Genomic DNA, 21,888 nt, shown 5'->3' on the forward strand with positions numbered 1-21,888 from the left:
TTACTATTTTGCTTGCAGCAAAAATACTGCATGCTCTGGTGTACAGCACACAAGTATTGGACATCTTTATGCTTACACTGCGAGTTTGGCTAGGATGTAACTCCCTCTCAACTCCTTATCTGTCCGTACATTTTACATTTGGCCCCCTTGCAATGCAACATGGTTTTGCCAAGATGCAAAATCGTACCTTCTAGCTGGATTTCCTTCTAGCTGTAAATGATACCCATTGTGGCCAAACTCTGTTATATAATATGGAGACGTTAGGTAGTCTAAAATCTAAACCACATGCTTTCATTTGAATATTAAAATAAATAATACTAACAAACTCATACGGAAAGAATCCAATATCTAGTAGATTAGGTCACTGTTCAGGAAAAAGTCCCAAAAAAAGAAAATACATGTCTGACAAAAAAAAAAAACCTGTTCATTGTACAGTATATTTGTCCCTTCTTTTTACTGAACATCACATAGAAGAAATGTTTACAAATAAAGAATGCATCATACTCTCAAATATAGAAGGAAGATGGCCATAGAGATGCACAGAGAATTTTCCTTCAGGTGCAATATGGCAAACTCCAGGCGGGCTGCCATGTGCTTTACACTAAGGAGTGGCTTCCGTCTGGCCACTCTACCATACAGGCCTGATTGGTGGATTGCTGCAGAGATGGTTGTCCTTCTGGAAGGTTCTCCTCTCTCCAGAGGAATGCTGTAGCTCTGACAGAGTGACCATCAGGTTCTTGGTCACCTCCCTGACTAGGGCTCAGTTTAGACGGCCGGCCAACTCTTAAAGAGTCCTGGTGGTTCCAAACTTCTTCCATTTATGGATGATGGAGGCCACTGTGCTCATCGGAACCTTCAAAGAGCAGATATTTTTCTGTACCCTTCCCCAGATATGTGTCTCGATACAATCCTGTCTTGGAGGTCTACAGACAATTCCTTGGTCTTCATGCTTGGTTTGTGCTCTGACATGCACTGTCAAGTGTGGGACCTTATGGTGTATGCCTTTCAAAATCATTTCCAAACAACTGAATTTACCACAGGTAGACTCCAATTAAGCTGTAGGAACATCTCACAGTTGATCAGTGGAAACAGGATGCACCGAAGCACAATTTTGAGCTTCATGGCAAAGGCCGTGAATACTTATGTACATGTGATTTCTTATTGTTTTTATTTTTTTATTAAATTTGCAAAAAATCTCAAAAAAACTTTTTCCACGTTGTCATTATGGGGTATTGTGTGTAGAATTTTGAGGACAAAAATGAATTTATTCCATTTTGGAATAAGGCTGTAACATAACAAAATGTGGAAAAATTGAAGCGCTGTGAACACTTTCCGGATGCACTGTATGTTGATAGAACAGCTAATGGTGTTGATACAAAACCAAAAGCTAAAATGACAAAACAGATCAAATCAGTTATATTTGAAAAGACTTTGGATAATACAGTCCAAGTCATATTCACAGGGGTGATATAATAAACGCACGTTCAATGGAGCACAAAATCAAAAACAGTCCTAGGTAAACACAACAGCTACTTCACTGTGTATTGCCCAGCTGCAGTGCACAATGATTATGTTTTCACAATGGAACTTCTACTGGTTACTTAATAATCCAGCTTTGATCAAACAGGAAACTCTCAAAATCAAATACATTTTTGTTCCCACTTTCTTTGTAATCTAATGTAAATATTAAGGTATGAAAGTATAAAAAATTCTTGTTATACAGCTTAAACTAGTTTCTGTTAAGGTGCCAATAAATTTGTTTGCGTAGCTCAACACTGAAAACGATCGCTAAAAAAAATACATTAAAAAATCATCTGAAAAATAGTGCCAAGTGTGTTTATATTTTCAGCAAGAGGAACACAATAAAACGTATAAAAATAAGTTTTATACAAGCAAGACTTGTAATATTTTTATACATTTTATTGTGTTCCTCTTGCTAAAAACAAACACACAGTGCTATTTTTCAGATATTTTTGAATGTATGTATGATTATTTAAAGGTCTGATAATTTAGTATTTGGGATCAGCAACTGAGTGTGTCAAAGCGCCACAGCAAGTTTTAATTTTTGCTACAGGGCTCGCACCCTCCTGATGCTGCAAGCAGAAATCAGAGTTAACTATGACAAACTCTGGGTTAGTCACGGGCTTACCGTGTGTGATAACTGCACTACGTCCAACACTTAACCTGGAAGATGTAGGTTACCACCGTGCTAACTGAATTCCCTCCTTGAAGTATTGTATCCAGCATTTGCAGTCCGGCACTATGAGTCTTCCATACATCTGGAAGAACAGATGCCACTGCTCCCCTCACTCTTGCAGGTGTCAGTGGAAAATGTGCTGCTCAAAAAAAGAAGGGATCACGAGGAGAGTTCTACAGTCATGCAACACTCTCAATCCTTTGTCAGGCAGGCAGTGCTTTGTCCATCGGATAAGAGCTATAGAAGCAGTGGTGGGCATCTGGGAGACTTTGGTAGACCCACCAGATATGCAGACTGCTGAAACCCTGGAAAGTAATCTATTTGGTCTGCGCTGGACTACTGCAACCAAAATTGCATATTTTAGTTAATACTTACCTACTTTTTTTCATCCCCTCTCTGGGAACAGCCTGGAGAGAGGATGCAGATGGCTACTTCAGGGGGCAGGCCCTTACATCATTAGGCCCCACCGCCATCATGGCAAAATGCTGTGATTCGCAAGTCCGTTGAGAGGGGGCGGAACTATATTGCACATTTTTGTCAGGCTGAGGCACCCGGCTCCTGTCACTGCAGAGGAGCCGGCATTTTGGTGTCACCCCCTCCGAGGGTGACACCCGGGTGAGGGCCGCACCCCCCTCATGACGACACTGAGCTATATGTTCATGTTATTGTGGAAGCCATCTATACAATAATCAGCTCTGGTCTATTCCTTCCATACCCCCACAGTATGCAAAGACAGAGTGGCCAGGACAGCAAATGTCCGCAATCGGGTGTGAGAGGGGGTCATACAGCGAATGACTTTTCAAAAGCTAGTCACTGCAGGAAAGTAGCAGATACAACACTGTAAAGTTATGAAAAAAGAACAAATTTAGCGACTAATTATACAGATTGTAATACTTCAATATAACAGGTCTGTGATTTTGTATTACAGAGTTAATTTGTGAAACGACAACATGAAGGAATATGTGCTTTTCTACTTATTGGCGCTGTGCTCTGCTAAGCCATTTGTATTACCTCCAAAGTACTTGGCACTAACTGACCTCATGCTGAAAGACATGGAAGATGATGATGATGATGACGACGATGACGACGACAATGACAACAACTCACTATTTCCACTTAAAAGGAATGTACCAACTCGACCTACTCCACCTCCATTTGACATATTCCCATTGTGCCCATTTGGATGTCAGTGCTATTTAAAAGTGGTCCAGTGCTCTGACCTTGGTGAGCATTTTAAGCAAATTGAATATATTTTTGCTAGATAGAGGTTTATGTACGTGAAACTAAACTGCATATTACTGTCTTAAATGTTCAATATAAAAATGGGAGTATGGTAGATTAATTTACAGTGAAGCTCACTGTCAGCAGACTTTACTACTGACATCTGATAAGTAATATGGAAGATGAAGATAATCTTCCATCTTTATTATTAATATATAAAAATTGGAATGTGGTAGTTTCAATGAGGTCAAGGGCTGCAAAATGGTAGAATATATGTCTAATAATCATGCAAATTGGTAGAATATAATATTTTTAAACAATAAATTATAAAGAAATAATGTTAGTCTCTGGTCTAGCATCAGTAAGTAATGAAATACATACGAGTGTGCTTCAATAAATAAGGTAACAAGGCCTTACATCGCGTAAACTTATTCAACTTGTACATATATACGTATAATCAGTAGTATGGCAGTACTCATATTTGTCTAAGCATTTGTTCCAACGGTACTCCAAGGCATCTATCCCGGCATAGAAAAAAATCAATGTCGAGTGCCTGAAGCCAGGACATGACGGCTTACTGAACTTCACTGACAGTTGCGAATCGCCTTCCACCTAGGTGATTCTGCAAAGGTCAAAAAAGAGATGGAAATCACTCGGTGCCAGGTCAGGGCTGTAGGGAGGATGGTCTAGTAGTACCTCCCAAAGGTAGCACCGTAACAACTCACGCATGCCATTGGCTAAATGAGGCCTGGCGTTATCGTGCAGCAACACAACCCCTGTTTGCAGCAACCCAGGTTGTTTTTGGCAAACTTCTGTGAGTTGCTTTAGTACCCAATGTGAACACTTTAACCTGTACCCCAGTTGCTCATGAACGATGTTGTGCTCAGTACCCACTGAGAAGTTCAGTTCATCAGCAATATCACTAACTCAAATGACTCTATACTCCTGAATCAGTTATCTGTGGTGGACATTCTTGGCCGTCCGGATTGCTGCTCATCTTGAACGCATGTTCTGCCATTACCAAGGCAGTGCACCAAACCCAAACCTGTTTACGTGACATGCTGTTCTCAATAGACCCATAACAGTTCATGTTTTACAAATATACTAGCTAGTACACAGGTGTATTCAATACTGACACATTTGAAAAGATCCCGAGGTGGTCTGGAAAACATAGGGTTCAAACCAATTAGGTGCGAGTTGCGAGGTTGTTTCATGAAACTCGCAGACTTTGCACAAATACGTGCACCCGAGAATTCTGCAATCCAATTAAAAATGCCTATTCACGGTTCTCGCAGCTGGGATTTGCGAATTGAATGCCAAATGTGATGTGAGAGAAGTGAATAAAAAAGTGGGGAGACCATCCTGGACCCCCCAAAAATGATAATTTAGTTAGCAGGACAATATAGAAGTACTGTGCTGCTCCCCACATCCCTCTCTGCTATACCCGCGGTGGTGGGAAACGTGTCACTACCCCTGTGGTTCTACCATTTTCGCCACTCTGTTTAGTGGCCCTTATGACTCCCGCCGTGGAGTCATTTCTATTTATATTCTCTTCAATTTAATTTAATTTTTCTTTTTTGACCCAATTTACAGGCTCTATATTGCTTACCTTTTTTTGGATCTTTATGCCAATGTTGATCAACCCAGGACAGATAGGATGTTCTTTCTCTGGTTACGCATGTTTTAGATTTGTTAAAATGGTGAATCTTATGTCTATCAATGCTAAGGGTTTAAATTTCCCTCAGATACGTAAGATTGCCCTCCGCTATTTTAGAACTCACAAAATGGATGTAATAGCGATTCAGGAAACTCATTTTGCCAAGGATGCCTCTCCCGCTTTTTCTGACCCTCATTATCCGTATGGCTATTTTGCATCAGGTCCCACAAAGAAGAGGGGAGTGGCAATTCTTTTTCACCCCAACTGTAATTTTGTTTTAAAATCCCAAGTAGCAGACCCCTTGGGTAGATACCTTGTCTTGATGGGAGAGCTGGAGGGTAAAGCTGTTACTATAGCATCTGCCCCAAATACTGGTCAATTGTCATTTATCAGGAAATTTTTCAGAATTACCCAGAGGGTGTGTTCGGGTCAGATTATCTTACTCGGCGATTTTAATTTAGTTCTAGACCCATGTATGGATAAATCGAATAACACAGGTGGTGGCATTGCTACTGACCCTACTGGTGTATCGGGGGCTTTTGGCCGGACGATTCTGGAGTATGGTCTGTATGATGTTTGGCGGGCAATACACCCTATGACCCGTGATTACGGGTTCATGGATCATATTCCAGGATCGACCTTGCTCTTATGGATAAATGGTCCCTCCAACAGATTAGAGGTGCAAATATTCTCCCTATCACATGGTCTGATCATGCCCCTTTGACAATTACGTGGGATTGTAGTGTATCTCTCCCCTCTAGTAGACCATGGAGGTTCAATAATTTTCTTTTATCCTCTACTGAGGCAAGGCAGGACATTCAGTCCACCCTATCCGAATACTTTCAATATAATAAACCCACAGATACTACTCCCTTTAATTTTTGGTGCGCCTTTAAGGCTCTTCTTAGAGGATCGGCAATCCAAGTAGCATCTAGAATTAAGCGTCAAGAAGCTCAAAAACAAAAAGGAAGTAGAAACTAGACTTCGGGACTTGGAAGACCAACATAAATCTGACCCCTCCAACTCTGTACTTTTCCAAAAAATCCTTAAAGTTAGAGAAGAATTAGAGATATACACTTTGAAAAAGATTAAGGCCCTCATTCAGAGCCGTACGCTCTGAGCAGAGCGCACGCTCTGAATGAGGGCCGGCCTCCATGAAAATGGAGCGTCCTTCTGGACGTTCGTATAGCTGTGGGTCACCACCCACAGGCTATACGAGCGTGCATTTTGATGGCCGCGATGGTCGAGACCATCGCGACCATCGAAATTGCGAGCCGGAGCCTGCGGTTGAGGTTTTCAACCGCAAGCTCCGGAGTGATTTTGGCTCTATCAGAGCCAAAATCACTCCCACTGACATCACTAGTGATGTCAGTGGGCCGGCTTCTGACGGGAGGCGTTCCCGTGGGAACGCCCCCGTCAGGGAGGCACACCCCCGGCACGCCTACCAAAGGGGGCGTGCTGTCAATCAACATCGACAGCACGCCCCCTTTGATCAGACACAACGAGCGAAGGACTTTCCTTCGCTCGTCGCGTCTGGCGCATGCGCACGACGGAGCTCCCTCCGTCGTGCGCATGCTCAGTCCATAACATCGACCCACTTGCGAGCGGACAGCCGCTCGCGAGTGGGTCTGAATCAGGCCCTAAATTCACAATTGATAGGATGAATCAAAGATTTTACGTGGATGGTAATAGGGCATCCCGACTTTTAGCCCAGAAGCTGAGAGGAAAAGAGGCTCATGGTTCAGTTCGGGCCCTCTATAATTGTTCTGGAGCCAAATTGACCAACCCACTAGACATTTCTAATGCCTTTGCAGAGTATTACTCGCGCCTCTATAATTTGAAAGATGATGTACACACAGTTCAACCCACGTCAGAGACTATCTCTGCTTTTCTATCAGATCTTGCTCTACCCTCCCTTACTGAACAGTCACTAGTTTCTTTAAATACCCCCTGGACAGAGGGAGAGATGATAAATGCCATCAAATCCTTGAAACGTGATAAAGCACCTGGACCTGATGGCTTCTCTAACAATTTCTATATGGAGTTTCAATCGGACCTTATTCTGGCGCTGATGGGGGTGTTTGAGGCGGGGACCAATTCAGGCTCATTTCCTCCTTAGATGCTTGAGGCTCGAATTATAACTATCCTTAAACCGGGCAAAGACCCCATCCATGCCCAAGATTATAGGCCCATAGCTCTATTAAACACTGATATTAAATAATATGCAAAAATGGTAGCCAACAGACTAAAACCGTTACTCCCTGATTTGATTAACCCGGATCAGGTTGGTTTTGTGTTGGGCCGACAAGCTCCAGATAACACACGAAGAGCCTTAAATGTCATTGAACATTTTTCACAGGTCGGGGACCCGCTTCTGGCACTTTCATTAGATGCCGAGAAAGCCTTTGATAGGCTGCACTGGGGATTCATGAAGGCTGTACTCTCCAAATTTGGTCTTACAGGATGGTTCTTAGATCCCATTCTTGCACTTTATAGTGCCCCTGGAGCAATGGTTTCTTATCCTCTTTGTTCCCTATAAGCAACGGTACCAGACAGGGCTGTCCTTTATCCCCCTTGATTTTTGTTTTAGCAATAGAACCTTTAGCAGAATATATCCGCACTTCCTCCCTTCTTCAAGGCCCTCTTATAAACGGGTCACATCATAGAATTTGTCTTTTTGCGGACAATGTCCTTCTGTTTGTAACACATCCGGAAACCTCTCTTTCAAATTTACAACAGCTGCTTAATAATTATTCTGCGGCCTCATATTATAAATTATATACATCTAAAACGGAAGTATTAGCAATAAATGTCCCACCCCAGCTTCTGTTTTCTCTTAAATCTCGTTATAATTACAATTGGCAAACACAGTCTCTCCGCTATCTTGGTATTTCTTTATCAGCTAAAGAAGACACTCTCCTTGAATTTAATTATGGCCCCTTATTGAACCAATTTGTTATTTACACAAAAGATTGGATGAACCACAATGTTTCTTGGATGGGCAGAATGGCGGCCGTCAAGATGACTCTTCTCCCCAAACTTATGTATTTATTTAGATCAATTCCCAGGACACTCCCTTTCTCATGGCTAAATAGATTTAATGCAGTGCTGAATAAATATATCTGGAATAATAAGAGAGCCAGGATTGCTAAGACATATCTGATGATGTCCAGATCATCAGGGGGTTTGACTTATCCCAATTTAGCACTTTATCAAACCTTGGGTTAAGCTGGAAAGCGATATGTTAGGCAAATTGCCCCTCTGTGATTTACTTTGGGTCCCACCCAGCTCTAGAAAGTCCTTAAAAAATATATCTAGAGCTACATTAGCTTCTTTAAAAGCGTGGGATAGTCTATCTACCCTCCTACAATTTAACCTGCCATCTTTACATCTCTCTATTCAGGGCCTCTCACAATTAAATCCAAATTTAACTTTATCCTCTTGGCACCCCAAAGGTATCCGTACCCTTCATGATTTTTTTTTATAAATAACACTTTCCTTTCTTTTGCCCAATTACAAGCTAGGTTCTCTATTCCTTCTAGAGATTTTTACAAATTTCTCCAAATCAGACACTGGGTTCAATCTTTCCCACATTTAGTAGGGTTGACTGGTACGATCCCTCCTCATGTTTGTTCACGTATATTCTCAATTTCCCGCAAAGGGGGTATATCTTTTTGGTATTCTTTAATTCTAACAGCGGAAGAACCAGCCAAGATACCAGCTATTATTAAATGGGAAAATCATTTAAATATATGTTTAGACCCACATGTATGGTCCCAATTATTTTTTCTGTATTCAAAATGTCTAGATGTATCTCTCATATCGAAATGTATATGAAACTATTCTATCGTATTTATCTGACCCCAGACAGACTACACAAAATTTGGCCTTCCCAATCTAGTTTATGTTGGCGTTCATGTGGTCAATTGGGTGAGATTCTCCATATTTTCTGGAGTTGCCCTGCTATACGTCCCCTCTGGCTAGAGGTAGAAGTCTTGATTTTGGAGGTTACTGGTTTGCGGCTGTCTTTGTCCCCAGTCACTGCTCTTTTACATATATTTCAGGAAGACGTTCCAGTTAACCATAGGTATTTTATCGGACATGTACTTATTGCTACTAGGGCAGCCATCGCTCAATTCTGGAAACAAGATAACCCCCCCCCTTTGATAAAGACTAAATTAAATCATAGTTTTTTGATGGAAACGCTGAATTGTCCATATTCTCCCTCTACTAATTCACCAATGATAAAGTGGTTCAGTTGGCATGAGTTCAATATGGGGGGCTCATCCCTCACAGTAAACACAGGTTGATACTCCAGGGTTCTGGTATGTTCTTTATTTTGATTTGACTGTTGCAGTTGTGGAGAGGTCTTTGTTATTAGTATTTATCTTTTATCTTTGATTGATATTTTAAATTTGGTATAATATAATGTAATGTTTTATCATTTTCTTCTTTTTATTGTGTTATCTTATTGCCTGTACCCCCACTTCTTTATCTTTTTTTTCTTTTCTTTTTCTTTTTTTATTTTCTGTACCCCTTTTTTTTTTTCATTTGGAAAAAAAATCTAACAAAATATTCAATAAAAATTAATGTTAAAAAAAAATATATAGAAGTACTGAAGTTTTTTAAATGGTGTCAAATGGCTGATTTGTGCAATGCAAAAAAAATTATAAAAATACCCAAACTGTTTAAACTGTGATTTTGGGGTACTTTGAGTGCACTTTAAAAATGTTTTTTTTAAATTAAATACTAAAAAGCAATTCTTTTTCAATTAAAAAAAAACCCTGTAATTAAATTTGGGGTGCCTAACCTAATGAAAAAGTAGATTTTGGGGTAACTTAAGGCCATTTTTTAACCCCCAAAAATGACGTAATAATTGGACTAATTAAGCTAATTGGAAACTTTCAATTGCCTAATTAGTCATTAGGGGGTGTCCCAGGGGTTCAGCACAGTGCCCTGACATTTTAACCTTAAAATAAAGATTTTTCCCTTCCATCTCTCACCCTCAGGGAGATGCAAATGGAAAAATGCGAGTTTACTCTGACTGGTTCAGTGCTAGTTGCTAATTGGATAGCAAAATTAATTTGCTATGCAAATCCGCAGAGAAAACTGCGACTCACATCTAATTGGATTGACCCCATGAACAGGCGTCACATCACTGCACAAATGGTCATTTACTGTTACTGCCAATTCTTAATAAAAATGTGTCAGTAATAGCAGTTGTGACACTGACAAAAACACAATGGTAAACTTTATTCTACATATCTATTTTATTATGTAAACAGCTGAAAGGATAACATTTATTGTATGCGATCAACAGGTCTGATCTCCATACCAGATAAAATTCCTTATGACACAAGACTATTGGATCTCCAGAACAACAAAATAAAAGAGATCAAGGAAAAGGATCTACAAGGTCTCTCCTCTCTTTCAGTAAGTCATATATTCTTCAATGATTTCATTTGGAATAAAGTTTTATTTATATAAATTTACTGTAACTAGTCAGCAGTGAAGACAGCCATACATTGCGCAATTATCAACCAACTATATTGGTTGATCGGACCGACAATTGCACAATGTATGACTACAACCGAACACTAATTATCAGTCTGTTGAGAATGAAAAATCTTCCATCAGGCCTTTGCTCAGATAATTCACCATCAGACAGACAGACCAATAATCTGGCAGTGTATGGCAAAATGCTGGGCATACACTGCCAGTTAGAATGCCTGTCAGACCGAGAGACATTTTATCTGGCAGTCTGACACCCAGCAGATATCGCGGGCATACACTGAGATATCTCACAGTGTATTGGCTACGATATATGGGCTTTGCCCCTGGGGAGTAGACATTTCCCCATTCCTTCCCTGTGAAGAAACAGGGAAAATGTCTGTCAGTTGGCCGCGGCTGGGCATACACACATACATGCGGCCGACATTTAACTTACAAAATATTGCATTGGATGCGTGTATGCCCAGCCGTGGCCAACTGACAGACATTTCCCCTGTTTCTTCACAGGGAAAGAACGGGGACGATTCGGCTCGACTGATCGATATTTTACCCTTGGTCGCCCGCACACACAGTACGATTATCGGGGCAATCTGCTGATATCGGATGGATCACCCCGATAATTGTATAGTGTATGCCCAGCAAAAGATATTGTACGTTTTCAGCATGTCAGAAAATAGGTATCTGTCTGTCTGACGGTGAGTTTTATATGACAGCGTATGACCACGTTTAGATTTAATTAAGCTGGTCGTACAATTTGTGATCAGCTTGGTATGGCCACTAAATGACCAGTGTGACAATGTTTGGCCATGGGCATAAAAAGTAAATTTGTCACAGATAACAATAACTCAGGTGGCGATCCAAGTAACTGAACTGTAAGGCAGCTACAGTCACTAGTTGATAGGATTTACCTAACAGATCATTAAAATTCACCATAATCAAATATGAGACCCAAACACATGGAAATTTCATACAACTTTTTTTTACAGCTTTAGGGGCCTATGTATCAAGCCATTTTTTACAGAAAATTATGCAGAAACTGCAGTTTCTGCATAATTTTATTTATCGATCCTATGTACTAATTGCACATTGCAGGAGATCTCACAGAAATCATAAATTAGAAATTCAGATTGCAGTCCCCATTATTCTCAATGGGGACTACGATCTTATCCCTATGTACTAAACTCCAAAAAGTGATGTTTTTCGGTGTTTAGCCCTAGTAGTTTACACCATCTTCAAATGGTGTAAATTACTGTTTGCTTTTGGGTGCTCCAGGGGTAGGAGAGAGATCTTTCGATCTCTCCCCCTGCAGACCCCGGCCAGTCCCTGAATCTGACTCTGTGCGCATGCGCAGTGTCAGCTTCCACTGGGAAAGTCTTTCACATCTGTGGAAGATTTTTCCTAAATTACGGGGATATAACTCGCGGGGACAGCGGCTACCGCAACCATAGTACATAGCCGGGATATTTTCATTAAAAATTAAAATATTCATGGCTAATTGGATTAATAATCGTGGCAGTATCGTAATTATTTATACATAGGCCCCTTAGTCTTTAGCTTTAGTACTCTATTATTAAATAAGCAGCACATTATTTATGTACTGAAACTGTGGTACTTTGTTACAGAACAAACTGCTTTATAATATGAACTTTTTGTTATCTAGGCTTTGTTTCTGAACAACAATAAGTTGTACAAGGTACACCCGAAAGCTTTCCAATCAACAAACAAGTTACGAAGACTGTACTTTTCACACAACCAGCTCACAGAAATACCATCCAACCTTCCCAAATCCTTGGCAGAGCTCAGAATTCATGACAACAAAGTCAAAAAAGTACAAAAAGATTCTTTCAAAGGCATGGCGTCCTTACACGTTTTAGGTAGGTGTGTCTCCCAGCGATGGATTAAATTGGAAGCAGGTCACGGAATAACAAGACTTTGCAGGAATAGCTATAATGTTATGGCAAGCTTGCAACAGTCATTGTTCCTGAAGGTATTTGACAGATACATAAGCCTTGCTTAATTTACAATAAAGCAAGAACAGTTACAGACATGTATAACAGTTGTCAAAGAATTTTGAGTTATACTGATCTGACTTTTGCAAGATTTCAATCATGGATATTTTTGATTGTATACTTACAGTGCATAAAGTAAACACCACAGGTGGTAGAACCTCTAAATAACTCCCGGCGCTCATACAGTTAATTAAGTTAGCCAAAACGACTAGCAGCAAATGTAAGTAGTTAAGTGCAGACGTTAGCAAGGATAAGCAATAAAAGTTTTGAGAATAATACAAGAATTGGTATTCACAAAGTTTGCTGCTTCAGTGTTTTTAAACCTTTTTGTCAGATGTTACTATGGTATACTGAAGTAAAATGACAAGCATTTCATAAGTCAAAGGCTTTTATATGCCATGGTAAAGCATCCTGAGACCATTCATGTGTGGGGTTGCCTCTCATCCAAGGGAGTGGGCTCACTCACAATTTTGCCTAAGAACACAGCCATGAATAAAGAATGGTACCAAAACATCCTCCAAAAGCAACTTCTCCCAACCATCCAAGAACAGTTTGGTGACGAACAATGCCTTTTCCAGCATGATGGAGCACCTTGCCATAAGGCAAAAGTGATAACTAAGTGGCTTGGGGAACAAAACATTGAAATTTTGGGTCCATGGCCAGGAAACTCCCCAGACTTTAATCCCAATGAGAACTTGTGGTCAAACCTCAAGAGGCGGGTGGACAAACAAACGCCCACAAATTCTGGCAAACCCCAAGCATTGATTAGGCAAGAATGGGCAGCCATCAGTCAGTATGTGGCCCAGAAGTAGATTGACAGCATGCCAGGGCGAATTGCCAATGTAATTGTCAATAAAAGCCTATGAAACTTATGAAATGCTTGTAATTTTACTTCAGTATACCATAGTAACATCTGACAAACAGGTCTAACAGCACTGAAGCAGCAAACTTTGTGAAAATCAATACTTGTGTCATTCTCAAAACTTTTTGGCCATGGTGGTTGTACACTGTGATTAGAAATTATCAAACTGTGAACAAAATTGTAACCCTATCAATTTTGTAATGAGCAATATACTTTTACTAAAAAATAAACACAGACATTTTATAAGAGACTGCTTGCAAAAATGACAGACTAGGGAAATACATAGTAATAGAAATCACATATATATGACACAATGTTGCTAGTTGGATGAAAGTAAAGGTGCACATCCACTACCCGACTATGGAAAGACAGTACGATTACGACATTGCAATCGTACAGACATTCCTGATCCCCTGTAGTGCCTACACTGAACGATATGTCATTCAGTATAGGCACCTTCCCTCATCACTTAACATGGTCATTCTGTCGTCATCGGCAGATTGACTGGCATGTTCAGGCAATGAACGACAAGCGGGAGCGCGCATTGCTGGTCGTTTCCGACATTATAGTGCACGATTAATGAGCGATTGACCGATTACGATGTCGTAATCGTTCAATCACTCATCTAAATTACCTAATGGATACGCAGCTATAGTCTTTATAAATAAATGTGTCCGTATCCAACACAGATTCCAAAGTTTTAAAGTGTGCTCAATTTAACACATTATATGGATATCAAGGTATGCATAAAAATATATATAAAAATGTAGCAGTCATTCATGTAGATACCTGTTTTATGAGATGAATCTCAGTATCTGTTCTGGCGTCCCAGCACAGATAATAGCTACCTCGTTAAACCGCACCTTGTGAAGCACGGATCCTCAGAAAAGGCTTCTTAGGTACTGAGGCTCCCGTGTATGTAGCAATCCACGGAGGGGATGCCTGTATAAATGGCTAGCGGTTGGGGCAGTAATCACTCTCCCTCCTTGTCCCCAGTAATAGTGCCCCTTATACAGTACCCCCTGTAGTAGTGCCCATTATGCAGTGCCCCCTGTAGTAGTGCCCCCAGTAGTGACCCTTATGCAGTGCCCATTATACAGTGCCCCTTACACATAAAAGACACACACAACACTATACTTACCTGAATCCCCACTCCTGCCACCGCCACCGTCCTACTGCTCCTCACGCCCAGTACTATGAGAGAGACGTCATGGCAAATATGTCCGACACAGCACCCAGGGCACGTGCCCCGATCCCCCCTAACTCCCCCCCCCCCGTACCCCCAGTTACGACACTGTATGCATATTTTAATAATAACTTTAAGTACAAAATAATCACATACAGTCAGGTGCATAAATATCGGGACATTGACAGAATTTTCATATTTTGGCCTCTATTCACCACCACAATGGCTTTGAAATTAAACAAACAAAATGTGCTTTAACTGCAGACTTTCAGATTTAATTTGAGGGTAATTACAGCCAAATCAGGTGAATGGTGTAGGAATTACAATGGTTTCTATATGTGCTTCCCACTTTTTAAGGGGCCAAAAGTAATGGTGTGTATATCTTGCCTGAAGTGACCACATTACAGGATTGTGGAAAGACTATCACAGTCCTTTCACAGCGAAGTCATACTAAGACGACCATTTTTTAACATAATGAAAGACAACCAAGGTTACTGCAACTGAAAGGTTAGTGTGAAAATCAGGAACAGGATATTATGTCACAGTGAAAAACAGTCAGATTGGCAAGTATACAGTATGCAGTTATGTTTGCTGTAATCACTGGTAATGCTCTCTATGAAATCACCAATCAGTAATGCAGAGATTAAATTCTATTTGCAAATACCACTGTAAGTATGTTTCTTACAACAATCCTCTTGGCTATATTCCTAATAATAGACTCTATTTGTCAGAAATGAGTGCAAATCCTCTTGAAAATGATGGAATAGAACCTGGAGCGTTTGAAGGACTGACAGTCTTCCATGTTAGAATTGCGGAAGCCAAACTGACATCCATCCCTAAAGGTTTGTAGAACTTCTCCTTAACCTGAATGTGTAAGTAGCAATCTGTACAAAGACACAATGCTGACAAAATAGAGATGACCCAGTTGGGAATAACTGATGCCAATATTGCTCCAACAAATAAACCTAGAAGCCTGTACGCAACTGATGGACATCAGGGCACAATAAGTAATATGGAGAATATCAGACACCGGGCATGATTCAGCAAGGAACGCAGTTGCTACGCACGCAATCGGTCGAATTGCATTCGCAGAGACTATGCAGACCGATGGCAGAGTGACTAACAGGAAGTGCCATTTGTGGGTGGTGACGGGAGCGTGGTGGGGCGAACACAGGCGTGTCAGTGCGTTTCAACGCCGTTTCAGGGGCGTGCATAAATTATTCACTGCGAAACAGATGCCACCTGAGGTGTCAGTGTGCGCATAAGTAAGCAATCCCTGAGTAAGGTCTGGATTCTCTAACTGTCCGATGTTGCCAATTGTTTCACTATGTTGGCCAAGTATACGGTAGTGAGTAAGGTGAAGTGGGCGTCCTTATGTCAGGCTGTAATCGCAATGCGAATGCAAGCAGTTAAATATCACCACTGATATCAGCAACACAGTTGCGTGCGTATAATGAGAATAGTGACCTGTAGCGAATCAGGCCCTCAGTCACAGTCACTAAGTAGCACTAAGCTAATATAAATATACTGTACAGATTTGATATTATGTTGGCATCTTAACTGACAATGTAGTTTTAAAAAAGAGGATACATCTGTGAAAACTTATTTAACACTTTTAAAAAGGACAATATAAATTTAATGAGGTGTGCGCTCATCAGATGTGGGATGAGCAGCTCGTGGGCACCATAAGGAACAAGGTATATACAGATACTTTCCTACATCTGCCACATTTGATCTGTCCTCAGTGGTGCTCCCATACTCTCTCCTGAATAACCAACACCAACGTCTAGTTAGCTGCTCAGGTTCCTGTTGTAAACTGAACTTCAATTTGTTGCTGAAGTTCAGTATAGGACACAGATATTACTGTAAGTGGGACCTATCGGAGGAAGCTGAGGGGGAGACTTGGCTATTATCAGTAAGTGCATGATTTACTTTGGAATAGATAAGAATAAGAGATAAGGGCATACTTGCTAACTTTGAAGTGCTCTTCTACAGAGCCCGGAGAAGAGACACAGCTAACTGCTCAGGGAGTGGGACGGTAATTATCTCACCAACCTGCCCACTTCACTAGGAAGCAGGAGAACCATCCACTCTTCCGGGGGTACAGGGGACTACCCGGGGGTGCGGGGGACTACTCGAAGAATTGGAGTCTCCCGCGCCTTAAAGGAGAGTAGGCAAGTATGGACAAGGGTCTACATTTAGACGTGGCATAAGATCGATAGATGGTGGTTTAAGGGTTTATTTACTAAGCATCGGGTTCTTTATGCCCACAATATGAAATGGCACTTGTTTTTCTAGCCATGTTTTGCTAGTAAAACCATTGCCCTTTTAAATTTCAGGCATAAACATGATTGGAAGTGACAAGTTTTAGAATTCAACTCTTAGTAAATACACCCCCTAGTCATTTATTGCCTATGTTATCCATGATAATGAGGGACCATCGGAATAATTGTTATTACATGTAACACGTGTTTCTTTGAAGCTTCTTTTTAATTTGGGCAAACCACACATATGCATAGAAGTGCACTTTTCTACTGGAGTGCAATTAGTAAGTATGCTTTAAAAGTAAATAGACCGATCACCACATGTTCTGCGCGCTAAGTGGCATAAAAGTGGCTGTAAAACAAAACCTCATTTTGTAGTCATGGACAGAATTATGGACATTACCTTGAATATCCAACAATTTGAATGGAACGTCATACTGCCTACATCAGGGATTCTCTACCCATCAGAAAAAGAAAACTTTTGCACCTACGGCAATTTACAGAATTTTGCAGTAACCCATACACAAGTCTTTTACTGTACATCAGTTCCTACAGTATGTTGTAAATACATACATAGAGCATTACATATCAGAGCCAAATGACTTCCACCAGGTTGGGTATGATATGCTGTTGTATCAGATGCCGGCGGTTGAAATACCAACGCCAGCATCTCGATTGTGCAGAATCCCGACAGAGTGAAGTAAGTAACCTCTCTTCCCCCCTAACCCTCCTTTGGTGATGCCTAACCCTAACCTCCCCCCGATGGTGACTAACCCTAACTCCCCTTCCTGTACCCTAAACCTAATCTTCACCGGGGGGTGTCTAATCATTACTTTCCCCCGATGGTGCCTAACCCTAACCCTTCCCGGCGGGTGCCTAATACTAACCCACCCAGGGAAGTTCCTAAAACTAACCCCACCATCCCCGGGTTGAAATACCGACGCTAGCATCTCGATTTTGCAGAATCCCGACATAGTGAAGTACCCTCTCTCCACCCCTAACCCTCCTTTGGTGATACCTAACCCTAACCTTCCCCCTATGGTGACTAACACTAACCCATCTTCCTGTACCCTAACCCTAACTTCCCCCCTATGGTGCCTAACCCTAAACTACTCTTCCCACAGCCTAACCCCAGGGTTGGACTGGCCCACAGGGGTACAGGGGAATTCCCCGGTGGGCCCCACTGCCTGAGGGCCCACCCACTCCTCTAGGTGTCAGGTTCCAGACCTCAAATCATACATTGTTACTCTATAAGATGGTCAGTTACCTGGTGTAGTACCACTGATCATGGGTCCTTGGTTCCTTTCTATAGATATTACACATAGATTTGCCTATTGGTCAACCAAGCATCTGTGGTGGCTGGCCACACCCTCTGGTGGCTGGCCACACCCCTTAAGCATGGGCCCTTACCATTGCATTCCCCTGGTGGGCCCTTCATGGCCCAGTCCAACACTGCCTAACCCTAACCCTTCCCGGGGGTGCCTAATACTAACCCACTCAGGGAGGTTCCTAAATCGAACCCCCCATCCCCAGGCTAAGTGTAATAATTACCGGCAGCCTTACGTTCGGAATACTGCACGGTCAGGATGCCGGACGTCGGTATCCTTACGTTTGGCATTGCGGCGGCATTATGCCGGGCATCGGGATTCCGGCATCTGTTTATCGACGTCCGGGATCCCATCCGCCAGCATCTTAAACATATCCCCTTCCACCACATTGTTCTACACATGCACTTTTTGGTTTATTTATATAGCCACTATCATATTACACAGCACTGAGGATACGTAATTATTCACATCAGTGGATTGTACATACTAAATGCCACAACACAAACACACACTAGGGTCCTTTTCTGTCGGAAACCGATGAACTCACCAGTATTTTTTTGGACTGTCGGAGGAAACCAGAGAAAATGGAGGAGTTTTAGCTGGAGTAGAACCCATGTCCAGACTGTGAGGAGGCAATGCTAACCACTGTGACACCGTGTTACCACCATCATATGTTTCTTTACAAACCACTTGACATTGCTATGGAGTTCAGGGAGGTACGCCGTTTCTATAGTAGACTCAGTGTAAAAGTGGAATTGGCTATAGAAGTGCTACCACTGCAGCTGCATAAGACACAGTGGCATTCACGTAAGCAAAGCAATAATGATACAAAATGTTTGTGATTAATATTGTAGATATGAATTTCTTGTTTTATAAATCAAGTATATATTTAGGATTATACTAATATTGCTGTCAATTTCAATATAGGTCTACCTTCATCAATCTATGAGCTTCATCTCGACCATAACAAAATATTGTCTGTAGAACTTGAAGACTTTTTACGTTACAAAGAACTTCAGAGGTAACATCAAATGTTATGCTAGATGTACTGTAAGGAGAAGCTGACATCTCTTCTATTTTACTCAAAGGCAGCTAGTAACAGTTGGGGTGCATGATGTACACTACTTATGCAGGTCGGTCTGTTATATGTTTTCAAAGCATAGAAACAGCATACATAACAGAATAATTAAAATATATGACTGCTGCTCAGCAATGTCTAGAACAAGCTTTTCCTTAAAATTCCCTGCGTGGAAATGCATAGTTGCCGTCATCACAAAAGCCAGAAAACATAGCCCAAGAGCACATAAGTGCATACTTGCCTACCCTTCCGGAAGTGTCGGGAGGCTCCCTAATTGTCGGGGAGCCCCCCGCACCTCCGCAAGAGTATCCACACCTCCCGCATCCTACCCACTTCCTAGTGAAGTGGGCAAGATGGGGAGATAAATGCCGGGAATCATGGCATAATTGCCGTGAATCGCGGCTCCGTATGGAGGGGGGCGAAGCTAAATAACATGAAAACGCGGGGCCTAATGACGTAGTAAGCCGGCCCGTTCCCCTAAGCGTTCACCAATGTCTGCTCCACGGGCATTTCCCAGGGAGCAGATAAGTAAAGTAGGTAAGTATGCATGAGTGCTGCTCCATTAGTTTTCCAGTGCCTCTTCCCTTAACCTTCATAACCTGATATAAGATTCATACTTGCCTACCCTCCCAATTCGGCCGGGAGCTTCCCGAAAATCATGTGCCGCTGCCGTCCCCCCGGAAAGACAGGCAAGCCTCATGGACATTGACTCCAGGGTGACTAGAATGGCACTGAGCAGTCAGAATATATGCAGCAGTGCCACGGTCACACCGCTGCCCTTACAGCTCATGCTCCGGGGATTGCTGCAATCACCGGCGATTGTGGTCCCGCCCCTGTGTGACGTCACAGAGGGGGTGTGGCCTGTACCGGGCCTGCGAATAATGTTTTTTTTATATATATATATATATATCTATCAAAAATGGCCCTCGGCAGAAGAAAGGTTCCCCACCCCTGATTTACCCTCACACAGGGGCTGGCTGGCAACTTTTAGCCTGGAGGGCAAATGCATGCAGGCGGCCCTGGCAGAGGAGTAGCGTGTAGCCAGGGTGTCCGAAGAATATGCGTGCTACGGCGCCCCCCCCCCTCAAGTGTTCCAGGGAGGAGGTGGGTCCATATGGGATTAATGTAAGGTAAAAATAAAGATTAGGGCAGCCCCCTGTCGTAGTGCCCATATGCAGTGCCCCCGTGTGCCACAGGAGAGAACACCCTTATGCAGGCCTCCAGTAGTGCCCCCAGTAGTAGTAGTCCCCCCCCCTTTGTAGTGCCCCAGTAGTAGTAGTCCCCCCTTTGCAGTGCCCCCAGTAGTAGTAGTCCCCCCCTTTGTAGCGCCCCCAGTAGTAGTAGTCCCCCCCTTTGTAGTGCCCCAGTAGTAGTCCCCCCCTTGTAGTGTCCCCAGTAGTAGTCCCCCCCTTGTAGTGTCCCCAGTAGTAGTCCCCCACCCCCCTTGTAGTGCCCCCAGTAGTAGTAGTCCCCTTATAGTGCCCCCAGTAGTAGTAGTCCCCCACCCCCCTTGTAATGCCCCCAGTAGTAGTAGTCTCCCCCTTTGTAGTGCCCCCAGTAGTGCCAGACCCCCCCCCAGTAGACGCACATAATATAAAAAAAATAAATAAAAAAAACCCCACTTACCTGAATCCCCGCTCCCGCCGCCGCCATCTGCTCCTCCGTCTGGAGCCGGCGGCTGTGTGTTTGTCAGTGTAGCGCTGACCGAACTCCGTCCGGTGCACACCCGGTGCAGTTGTGCAGTCTGTGTCACAGTGACACAGACTGCACCGGCCCGCGGCCCGCATGACGCTGCGGCCCGGGGGGCACATGGCACCCTGCCCCCCGGCCCAGCCCGCCACTGCCCTCACACATGTCCTGCAAACATTGCTGATGGACATTATGGTGTTGAAATATTTTCAGTTTACACTCCTTGGAACAGCTTGTAAACGCCAGCAACGGCGCCTAATCTTGCCCCCTCACAAATTTTTGTATGCAGCCCTATTAGTGCCTCAGTTTTTTAATTTAACAATCTGTGCTCAGCCATGGATATCCTTATAACCTGGACCGTTAGGGTGCCTTGAAGACAGAGTTTGGGAACCTCTGATCTGGTAATTGAACATGGTGGCCTAGTATTAAAATGGCTACTGATCAATATCACCATTTGTTATATTCAGCATTAATAATTGCCCAGACTGAATTTGTACTTTGGCCTTTATAGACTGTTGTAGTATATTGTGCCCTTACATCCATTATTAATACACTACTGCCTGAATGGAATGACAGAATATATGTTAACATTTTAAATGGTGCTTCCAAGTGATGTTAAAATATAGAAAAATGTCTCTCGCTGTATATTCGTATATAGACCTCAAAATACATGACAACTTGATTTTTCCCTTTTTAGACTGGGTTTAGGACACAACAAAATTAAAGAGGTTGAAAATGGAAGTCTTGCTAATATACCAAAAATAAGAGAAATTCACTTAGAAAACAACAAGCTAAAGAGAGTTCCTCCTGGAATACCAGACTTAAAATATCTTCAGGTTGGTACTTCTGTGATAACATGTTGTTTTTTTCCACGCAGACAATAAAC

At 42.3% G+C, this 21,888-nt stretch overlaps 2 protein-coding genes across 6 annotated transcripts in view; one reads left to right on the forward strand and one right to left on the reverse strand.

Moving 5' to 3' along the window:
* CENPP (centromere protein P) overlaps positions 1-21,888 on the reverse strand; it is a 475,725-nt gene that overhangs the window by 238,673 nt on the left and 215,164 nt on the right. The window lies entirely within an intron of this gene.
* Positions 1-21,888, forward strand: part of ASPN (asporin) — a 60,300-nt gene that overhangs the window by 35,356 nt on the left and 3,056 nt on the right. For both annotated transcript variants that reach the window (XM_088456898.1, XM_088456897.1), the window contains exons 2-7: positions 3,126-3,421; positions 10,396-10,508; positions 12,247-12,460; positions 15,375-15,485; positions 19,163-19,256; positions 21,700-21,838. In XM_088456898.1, coding sequence (XP_088313024.1) covers positions 3,148-3,421; positions 10,396-10,508; positions 12,247-12,460; positions 15,375-15,485; positions 19,163-19,256; positions 21,700-21,838 — 945 coding nt within the window. In that variant the 5' untranslated portion in view covers positions 3,126-3,147. The remainder of the gene's footprint in view (positions 1-3,125; positions 3,422-10,395; positions 10,509-12,246; positions 12,461-15,374; positions 15,486-19,162; positions 19,257-21,699; positions 21,839-21,888) is intronic.

Source organism: Taudactylus pleione, unplaced genomic scaffold (assembly GCF_031769625.1).
Source record: "Taudactylus pleione unplaced genomic scaffold, aTauple2 ptg000726l, whole genome shotgun sequence".
NCBI classification, from domain to species: Eukaryota; Metazoa; Chordata; class Amphibia; order Anura; family Myobatrachidae; genus Taudactylus; species Taudactylus pleione.